Genomic DNA, 10,492 nt, shown 5'->3' on the forward strand with positions numbered 1-10,492 from the left:
AGAATCGCAAGCAGGGGACCACAGAGAATGAGTGAGGGGCCTACGCACTTCGATCTTACTGAAGATGAAGTTTCTCCAGATCAGCAACCGAGCCCACAACATTCTCAGCAGCGTCATTCTCCATCATCTAGTCCTCAAGGCGTTGTTCATCAGGAAGAAATCATCGAGGAAGCAGACCCCGTAAGAGTTCAAAAGCCTGCTTTTATCTACAAGCTATATCGTGCTTTAAAAGGAATTCGTACTCCTTTGAACTATGTTGATGATTTTGTTAAAGAAAAAGGATATAGGAACGAATATATCTTTCTGAAAAGAATGGAAAGTTTGGGAATCGCTCGTAAAGGGGTGGTGAGGAAACCCTTGCGAATATCCCAAGTGATCCTCGTGATCGGGGGCCAAATCCGTAGATGGGAATGATGATGACACTGTTCAGTCTATTTCAACCGAAAATGGGTATTGCGGCTGAAATTCAAGGAAAAAGGGAGATTTGTTCGATCAAAGGAACAAAAGGATCCGTACTCGAAATTGCTGAAGCGTGGGGTAATAAACCCTAGGAGTGTGGACTTTGATTTTCTGGATGTGAAAGTGAACTTGAGGGAAAAGTTCGGTTATCTTCAACTTGAAAAGTTTTGCTCGACTCTACCGAGGCTTATGCAGAATTGACCGCTTACTTCTATTCAAATCTTAGCTTTTAGATGCGAATAGATTTTCCTTGATGTCAAAGAACAAGACTATGTTGTGGATATGGATATGCGGGCAGATGTGTTAGAAGTTGAGAGAGGCGATATCAACCGATTAAAGTTTCCATTCTTTGGGCTACACTTGAACGGTGAAGGACAGGAGAACAGATGAGAAGATCACTTACTCACGGATGAATGCATTCAACATCTTGCTTCACAAAATTGTGATCAATTGCCTTCGGCCGAAATCAACTTCCAAAACTGATGTGTCAAGTTCTGAGGCAAAGTTGATGTATGCCATCCTCTCGTGGTAAGAAGTTTTCTCTCCCTCATACTCTGTTATGTTTCATATGTATAGAGTAGTGATGAAGGACAGAGGTCAACTCCTTACCCAAGCCTTGTTACGAAGTTATTTAGACATCCGAATATTCAGCCTCCGCAAATCTTTTGTGTTCGATCATGCGATCATATGGTGGTAGGACTGAAAATGGTAACCAAAATGCGTCCAAGGAACCGAGCAAGGAATTGGAGAAATTCAAGGAGAAGACTCCTACCAAATCTCATCAATTCTCTTCTTCGCTAAGAGAAAAGGGAAGGAGCCCATGGCTGCTCCATCAAAGAAAAGAAGAGCTCTCCTCGTTGAGGATGAAGATGATGACGATGACATCACCATCTCCGCAATGGCTTTGAAGAACTTAAGTCGTCCCTGTTCCACGTAAAGAATCGGAACAAAGGACGAAAGAAGCAAGAGGAGAAGGAAGAAGAAGAAAGAGAAGCAAAGGAGAAGGAAGAAGAAGAAAGGGAAACAGAGCAAGAAAGACCTGAAGAAGAAAGAAGAGAAGGAGAACCTGAGGAAATCTCTTCTCCACCTGTAGGCATGAAAACAGGGGGAGTTCAGGAGAAAGGAGTGACATCTTCATTTCCAGATGAAAGTGAAGGAGTTAGTCACTCGCCTGCAGACCCATAAGATGTTTATGCCTCTCAATTTCCAGAGGAAGGTCATGAAGCTTCATCGCCCAACCTCGCGAGATTATGCGATCCACCATCGCCGCTTTTACTCCATCAGAACGAGCAGAAGCAAGTACTCAGACTGATAATGGAGCAGATTTTCGCAGAATCATGGATATTCTCTTGGAGATGAAAGGTCAGATTTATGCCTTGGGATGCGAAGTTCAAAGCTTGAAGAATGAAGGTCAAGCTTCTTCCTGTTCATTAAATGAAAAGATGCAAGCCCTCTCTATTCAGAATCAGGCCAATGCCAAGAGTGAGGAGGTTGTACAGCTAAAGGAAGACTTTAAGAGGCTGGAAGGCGTTGTTCAGTCTATGGAAGATTTCCAGCTTGTTCGCGTTCCCAAGCAATCTTGATTTCATCTCATCCTTTTTAAATGATGACAAAAAGGGGGAGAGATGCATGATTTGAAAACTTTCAATCTTTTTTAATTGTTTGTTGGATTGTGTTTAACCGTCATTTGTTTTTGACAGACTTTGACTTTGTTTTGTGTCGGATAAGAACCGCCTAGACTTGGACTTGACTTACTGCTTTTATTAATCAATATTGATATCTTATGAATGGCTTAATCATATACTTGGACTAACCTATTTTCGTGGTTGCAGATTCTAGTGTTATTCTATTAGCCATTTATTTTTATAAGATATGCATATGTGGTTGAGAAATGTTTTTGCAGTCAAAGTTATCCAAATCTACAGGGGAAGGTTTTGTCACCATCAAAAGGGGGAGATTGTTGGAGAAATTCTCGTGAAGAGTTTTGAAGTTGACAAAACGTTTCCATCGCCTAGTCTCGAAGGTCAAGCAAACTCGTTGGTTAAAGTCGAAGACTTAGGACAGCCGACTCAAGACTCAAAGTCTATCCTCATTGACGATCATCGATCCGTTGAAGAAAGGTTATCCCGAACCGAATGTTTTGTTCAGATTTAACCTTATCATCCTGGAGAAGATCTCATGGCTGAAGAAGACGTATCAAAATCCTTTGATTGATCAAATTTGATTCAATGACTGAAGATTCGATGATTGTCTAAATATTATTGGAAGGTTCTACTTATGGAAACCGAGATCCCGATTGTATGGGCGAACAGATTGATGGGCTATCAACACGTTCCTTTAATAGCTCGAATGATCTTTCTAATTGATTCCGTCCAACGGGTAGATTGGAGGAATTCCTTTGGAAAGTGCCAACGGGTATGATGGCATAAAGGAGTATATAAGGAAGACGTTCTTAGTTGTTTAAGAAGTGTGCGCGATAGAAGAATTCCAAAGTCTGAAGCTCCTATTTGTTTAGATAAATCTCTTAAGCGAATACTTGTATACAAAAGAGAGTATATATTTGTGAGAGACCTTGAGGAGGTGTGATAGAACATCTACTTTGTGGAATCAAGGCAAAGCTGTGCTGTAACTTCTCTTTTGATCATAGTGAAATCCAGCCGGTGGGCTGTCAGTGCGGAAGAGTGGACGTAGGCTTGGAATAAGCCGAACCACTATAAATCCTGTGTTTGATTTTCTCTTCCTTACTCTCTCTACATCGATCGTATTTCAATCTGTTGCTTCCGTATTTGAGAAAAATTGTTTGTGCGCCTATTCACCCCCCCTCTAGGTGTTTATACTAGCAATATCAACGCCAAGTAATCAGATGGAGATGGGGATGGCGATGACGAACGTGCTGATGGTGGTGTCGATCTGGAGCAGCGGCTGTGGCTTTGTGGGGGCGACATAGAGGCGGTGGCAGGGTGATGATGGTACTGAAATTAGGGTCAGATTAGGATTAAGTCGAGACTTTTCATTATCTTTATTTTTATTTTTTTGTCGAAAGAAACCTTGGTATTATTTAAACTCGAGTTCTTAAACGAGAGTTCTTTTTCTTTGTATTGGTGTTTGTGACCAGTGGTATCATGAAGACTATTTCCAACGACTGAGGTGTTCAGGCAGCCGGCTGTGGCGAAACCTCTCCTATATGTCGAATTTGCTCCTGCATCACCGAACTTGATTGTTGTCGGTAAAATATTTTCATCATACAATACAAGCGCTCATCAACATGTCATTAATAAAAGCACTTGGATTTACCAAACTTGGTCCCATAATAAACAAACAATAACAAAGCAAAATGCACATTCCGTGGCGAGCCTTTTGAGTGCATCCAATCTTAATTGATTGCAAATCGTGTAGAAGTCCTATGCACCTATCTACACTTCATAAAAGCAGAAACTTGTCATTGGAGATGCCGTGTCATCGTCAACATCTTTGTTTCCTACCTTTCTTTCGAACGGGAAATATACAACATGACATGATATTTACAATTCCCGGATAAACAAGAAGGGGTTAACGCAAGCAGAATAAAGACGCCATAAAATCAGTTGCAGCCCAAGACCACTCGCGAGGACAGTCAATCTTCTCCAATTTACTAGATGGCCTTCACTGCCAAAGGCATGCTCATCTGGCAGGAAAAAAACATCACACCGTAAGCCTGGCGCCGCCACGAGAGTGTTTGCTGGTCATCAATATGCCGCTGACCACTGAGCGGTTCAAAGAGTTGCAGCAGCATTGCGAGTGCACTAACAACAATATAAGTAGAGGAAAACCTATGATGACATCAACACCAGAGAAACCTGAATATTGCTCCATTCTGTCTCTCCTATCTGAATTTCTAGCATAATGACTAAACAGCGCGTTGTTTAATGTTCAAGAGCATTCTCAAGGACCGTCAATTTTCCTAAGTTCTAATATATGCTAAGGGAAACTGCAATTACGGTTGTTTTCATGGCATGATGATCAATTGCACCTACTTCTTCCCTAGGGAAAGACAAATTAAACCATGGCGTACCAATTAATCACTATGGGTAACTCATTCAAAAACTTTCAGGACGATCAGGTGGAAATATTGAAGCTTATGTAGAAAACTGTAAAATGTGAAGAGTTTGTAGGTGAATTGGGAAACTGACTGTAGACCCTATAAACACGTGGACTATCTACTCCAATTTAAAAGTTTAGTGCAGACTGTTAGAAGTTATAAATTTAGTGAGTAAACAGTAGAAAGGTGGTAAGTTAATGAAGTTATTTTGCCATTAGGCCAAAAGATGAATACTCCCACTAGCAATGCAACAGCAAAATAACAAAGTGTAAAATTACCTTCAGCAGTGGACCAAAGGCGATGGCCTAGCAAAACCTTATGATGATATGTTGTCGTCATGAGGCGATGCAAGACCAGAAGATGTGGGTGGCTTCCTCACAAAGGGATGGTCTAGCAACTGTGCTGCAGAAGGCCGATTATTTGGGTTCACTCGCAAGCAACTGAGGATGAAGTCTCGAGCATCTCTCGATAAAGAATCAGGAATTGGAGGAAGTTCACCCTTGCCAATTCTGAACAATGCTTGCATCTGCCACAACAAGAAAGAAAATGTAGCAGAGGCTAGTGTTAATCATAAATCCAGGGGGAACTAACATGTGATAGCTGCATTAATCAATAAGATCTGTAGACAAATCTAAGTGTGCTTCAGGCAATCATCTGTCACAGTTATTGCTGAAGTAGGAGACCGCGGATGACATATAACAGTTCACAGGGACCAACTACTGCCAATAAAGCGTAAGTATCTACTGCTTTTTGCTCAAATTTTTAAGTGTCCTAAATTAACAAAAAAGTAAAAAAGAAAAGGGCGTTAGTTGCATGTTTTACAATGGCTTTGAGTAGGATGGTATTATTTTTTTCTCATTATAATAAATAAACCCAAGATGCGCACGAAAGCAGTGCAACCTTCACAACTCACTCAGCAGATAAGAGCACTCCTAATTTCAGCAGCAGCCATTCTATCAACAAAAGAGCATTTCCACACTGTGATGCCTAGAAAGGATAGCATCATAAGGTGATTTACTGGCTACAGTCAGCAATTACCATCCCAAATGGAAAACTGACTACTCATATGGGGAGGTAATCATTAGTATCGAAAGTAACTAAATCTAGCATAGGAGACAACCATTTAGGCCAATGATCACTATAGAGGAGATCAACAATCGAGGGCAGTGAGGGAAACGCCAAGGTTGACAATGCAGAGACTTGGGAATCACTCAAGTCATATTTGCCATAAAGCATTGCAAGTGAACCTTTGGTCATGAGCTCAAGGAATAGGTAAATCTTCTCATCATCCTGGAAGAGAGTAAAGAAAATTATATTTAACACATATCCAACCCAAAATTTAAGTTATTAAGTGGTGGATGATGGAAATGTATATAAGGCACATTGAAAACACATAAATAAGCTCTGTTGAATATTTTAAGACCTAATCTAAAGTGAAAACTGGTCTGAGAAGTGCACACGGAATTGATGAAAAAGAGCCATGCACGGAAATAAATTAAGGCAGAACATAGCTCCGAAACCATGTCCGAATGCAAAGGTTAAGCTGCTAGTTGGAAGGAGTCTACATAAATATAAGACCAATCAAAACCCCATAAGTTAACAATATGGAGTATTTTAACAAGATTCATTAAGAACAGCCATACCAAAGAGCAAATAAAAAGAAACAAACTACATTGGTGATGTTAACGTTTTATTCATCCTAATGAAGCTAGATGTCTAGGCCTCTTATAACATCTAACTACTCATTGGATCATGACAACACCCTTCCCATAATGTACCAAGGCAAGGATCCCCTAGACAAGGCCCTGAGGTTAGTTATGCTTCCTGAAGGCATTAAGTACCTTTTCAATAACTGATCAGTGCTTCGTAAGAATCTGTTTGATTGGTGTTAATTTAGTAAATGTTTACATCAGATCACAAATTAAAAGCAATACTGTGAACTTAAAAGGAAAAATAAGGCAAGAACGCATGGTACCGAGCTCTTCTTTTTGTTGGTTTCCGCATACAACACAAATATCCAAGTTATAAGTGTTCACCACGATTTTAAATTGCAGCAGTCCCTAAAAAAAAAAAACAGTTGCATGCACCCGGTGGAAGAAGTCGTATTGCATTAATCCCTCATCCCCACAAAACAAAGTGGTGGATTGTAGGTGTAGCAAACCAAATTTTGTTTGCCAGCAACAATCTTTTGCATGTTTCATCTCCAACAAAAGGCTACGTCATGGCACATTCTTAGAATTTGATGCTTCTTGCGAAGCTATGTTTAGAAAAAAAAAATAACCAGAAGGTACTTCAACATTAAAGCCACTAAGCTAGGATATACTTCCCTTACTTGAACAATGATCATTTCCATTTTCAGTTTTCTCTAATTGTAGAGGTAAAGAACTATACGATGCTGCATAAAAATGAGTGTAACTAAATGACGCTGGACTAGAATCGATGGAAAAATTGAGCTTGCAGAGGAACTCCATTGTTGTTGCTACAGCCACGACCAGTTATAGAAGAGGGAGGAAAGGCAGGTGCTTTAGTCATGTGGACCATCAGATGGTCAATTAAAGGATATCTAATGAACTAAATGACTTCACTTGCTTATCCTTTTTCGCCCTTATGTCTTATTAGTCGGGGCTGCCGTTTCTCAAAGCCTCAGATTCCTGTTTATTATTCCTGAGAGTTTGACCTGAATCTTCAGTTTGCAAGATGAATAATTCGTAAAACATCTACCACTATAAAAACAAAGATTTGATTACATGACAGGCTCACTTTAAATGGGAAATTTTTTTTTGCTTTCATATATATATATATAGAGAGAGAGAGAGAGAGACCATAAACTGACGTCTACTCTGCATATATTCTTTACTCATATAATTACTATCTCAGGTAACAGTCAATTCATCACGAACTTTTTATGTGGTGGGAGAGGGACCTAAAATGTCTTCGTCTGCCATGAAAGGCTGTTACTGCTAAAAAGCCGCAAATGCTGTGATCTTAGACATGCAGCGATGATGACGCTACAGCTATCTTGTGGCTGCAACCACAGCCATGCTCACCTAAACATTTTGCTCAGTTCCGGTGATATCATAATCGATGCCAAAGTGAAAGATGCAGAAAGAAACTTAGAAAGAAGGAGTGCACACCTTCTCAGTGCCGTAATATCGAACTATGTTGTCATGTCGAAGCTGACTTAAAAGAGAAATTTCCTGAAAAGAAAGCAGAGTATCACTAAAAAAAAAAAGGAGTCAAAATAAGATCAACTGAACTCAGACCAGATTTATGGTTGGATACAATGGCAGTCTTATAAATAATTTTGCTATATAAATCAGCTTGGCAGTTATAAGAAAGTGATTAATCAAGTAGTCATGCCTAGGGACCAGTTGACAAGATACAGAAAGACAAGCTATTACCTGCTCAAGATACAATAAGCTTTGGCATCCTTGATCTAACAAATAAACCTCCTTTACAGCGAAAAAGGTTCCATCACTGTGGAAACAGAAAAGCATGAGAGAATAAATGCCAATTCTTTCGTGAATGATGCCATGACCAGACATAGTCAAGATAATATTGCAATCCAGATGATATAAAGAAAGAAAAGGAGTTGCTCTCTTCAATATAAGTAAAATAGTTCCCTAGCTTTCAGCATTTGAATTTACAATCAAATAACAGTTTCCAAAGCATGTTTTCCGTATGCGCTTATTTATCACACTATCCATTCTTCAAAAAAAGAAAAAAAAATTACTCACTATTCAAGCTAGTAATGTTACAGAAAAACAATGAACAACTAAATTTACATGATTTTTGATATACCAGATCTATACTTCATCAATCTGATCAATGATCAAGAATGGTCTTCAATAAATACAATGCCAATCATGTTAGAACTCCTATTCCAAATATGACGATCAAGCACTTTAAGCAATTGGATAACCATTTGTCTTGTCTGTTTAAAGGCCCCTTATGTTGACGAAATGATAACGTATTCTACTGTATATAGATGCCATCCCAATCCCAACCAAAGAATGCAACACTCAGAAGTGCAATGAAACTTTAAGCGAACATCATAATGGGAGAATGCGGATTATACTTCGCCCCATAAAATGCTTATAGCAAGAATAACTTACTGATTATCAGAGAGAAGCTAAGGAATCTTACTCGGTTAAGATTTCATAGACACGTCCATATGACCCATTTCCCAGCAGCTTACCCTTTTGCCATGAGGTGATCCTTCGTCCGACACTCCCATTGTCTACCCCAGAGGTCTGAGCCTCTTCCCAACTTACCAATTTGCCATCCAGAGGTCTTTCGTTTCCTCTCGGCTTATGCAGAACCACTTTCAAAGCGAGCTCAATGGCTTCGCTGTTTCTGCCACAAACCAACCACTTTTAGTAAAAGAAAACAAATAACAATCTCACTACTACTTCCTAGCAGATAGCATTTGACTTGGATCACTATTCCAAGTCCCAGGCAAATTTTATAAAGCTGAAAGGATTTTAGTTTAATAAACTCCGCAGGATATGATTGGCGCTATGCAGATAAACCTACAATTTCCCCCTATTACTGAGAAAAAAAGATGTTTATTTGCCGTCCAAATTACAGACATCATTCTAGAATAAGATCAAATTCACTCATATAACTATCTCTAGCCAAAATGGCCCTGCTTATGTATGAGAATAGGTGAATGTCTCTGTTTTATTTTTGTTTCATCATCATCATCATCATCATCATCATTTCTTGGTGAGAAATGAAATTTACTGCTCAGATATCAAAAACTGGTTTGCATATGATGCATCGACCAATATATTTCCTGTTGAATTTTTGAACCACTTCAGCTAGTTTTCACAGCCATTTACAAGAATTTTAAGAGAATAGCATTTCGACTACGCTTGAGAAAAGGTCCATTAATAAGCATTTACTTACGGTTGGATATTCCATTCCTTGATCTCAGCCACTTCTCGCAGACGATCCTTCCAACTTTTGATATCGGCATTGAGCCTCCGCTTGTGCTCCAAGAAGGCCTCCTTCAGCAGTCCCCTTCCGAGCTTGACGTCAAAGTTGGTGGGTAAAATCGCTGGTTTCCCAGTCGATGCATTGAGCTCCATCACTTGAGCGAGCTCAGAGGCACCAAGCGCTCGACACGTAGCCCCAGGAGAGGACCGGTATGCAGATCTTGGATTTGCTGACCGCTCTCAAGAGATTGCTGATCCGATCACTGGCGTGAAAGTCTTCGCTGTCTCTGTAGGCGACAATCCCATGGCCAACCAGGGTTCGGTAGAGGTAGTCGGTGAAGGTGTAGCAAGGGTCGGGTCTCTGAAGCTCAGGAACACATCCTCAGTGTTGTTAACTTAAAGCACAAGAAAAAGAAAAAGTTCTTGGAGGAGCGTGGGCATCCTGTGGTCAAAAGAAAAAGGGTTATTATCCTAAAAAATGCTAAACTAATGCACTAATGCCAAATTTACTCAAAATTAATTTTTTAATCACGAAAAGCCCCAACCGGTACATCTATAAGAAATCTACTTCAAATGAGCACGAAAAACTTCAAATTAATACGCTTGTTACAAATCTTTCTTGATCACCAAAAATTCTAAATTAGTACATTTGTGATAAATATACCCTCCATTAAAATGGATTAATACAATGGAAAATCACAAAAATAGTACAACACAAATAAAAAGTAAAATCTTAAACTGATATACTAGTCAACTGTCGCATGCCATCCAATTCAGCAATTTGACAATAATATTTAATAGAATTAGCAGAGGATAAATTTGTCACAAGTATATTAGTTATAAGTAAATTTATTAAATGTAAACTAGTTTGGGGTTTTTGATGGTTAAAAATTAGTTTGGAGTTTTTATAGTAAAATAATTAGTTTAGGGTAAATCTATCATAGGTACACCAGTTTGGAGTTTTTCACTCTATTAACTCAAAGAAAAAAGAAAGCATGTGTCGGACAAAAGAAAG

At 39.3% G+C, this 10,492-nt stretch overlaps 1 protein-coding gene across 2 annotated transcripts; it reads right to left on the reverse strand.

The window, feature by feature from the left end:
* Positions 1-3,801: 3,801 nt before the first annotated feature.
* Positions 3,802-9,870, reverse strand: LOC104439209 (mitogen-activated protein kinase kinase kinase 1b). Of its 2 annotated transcripts, XR_005549492.1 has the most exons (6): positions 9,449-9,870; positions 8,684-8,893; positions 7,939-8,014; positions 7,672-7,734; positions 4,816-5,827; positions 3,802-4,123 (listed from the first exon to the last, which is right to left on the reverse strand). XR_005549492.1 is itself a non-coding variant. In XM_039308848.1 (5 exons), exons 1-5 carry the CDS (start codon positions 9,628-9,630, stop codon positions 5,600-5,602), a joined length of 759 nt encoding a protein of 252 aa, XP_039164782.1. In that variant the 5' UTR covers positions 9,631-9,870; the 3' UTR covers positions 4,715-5,599. The 2 variants fall into 2 exon arrangements, 1 of the variants encoding a protein (XP_039164782.1); XM_039308848.1 differs by lacking the exon at positions 3,802-4,123 and having other exon boundaries at positions 4,715-5,827.
* Positions 9,871-10,492: the final 622 nt, after the last annotated feature.

This window comes from Eucalyptus grandis, chromosome 3 (genome assembly GCF_016545825.1).
Source record: "Eucalyptus grandis isolate ANBG69807.140 chromosome 3, ASM1654582v1, whole genome shotgun sequence".
Taxonomy (NCBI): Eukaryota; Viridiplantae; Streptophyta; class Magnoliopsida; order Myrtales; family Myrtaceae; genus Eucalyptus; species Eucalyptus grandis.

Coding starts and splice junctions, on each gene's coding strand:
- LOC104439209 (XM_039308848.1), bottom strand. CDS start 9,630: ATGGAGCTCAATGCATCGACTGGGAAACCAGCGATTTTACCCACCAAC. Junction 8,894..9,448: donor AAGGAATGGAATATCCAACC/GTAAGTAAATGC, acceptor GGTTTGTGGCAG/AAACAGCGAAGCCATTGAGC. Junction 8,015..8,683: donor GTCTATGAAATCTTAACCGA/GTAAGATTCCTT, acceptor CTGTTTCCACAG/TGATGGAACCTTTTTCGCTG.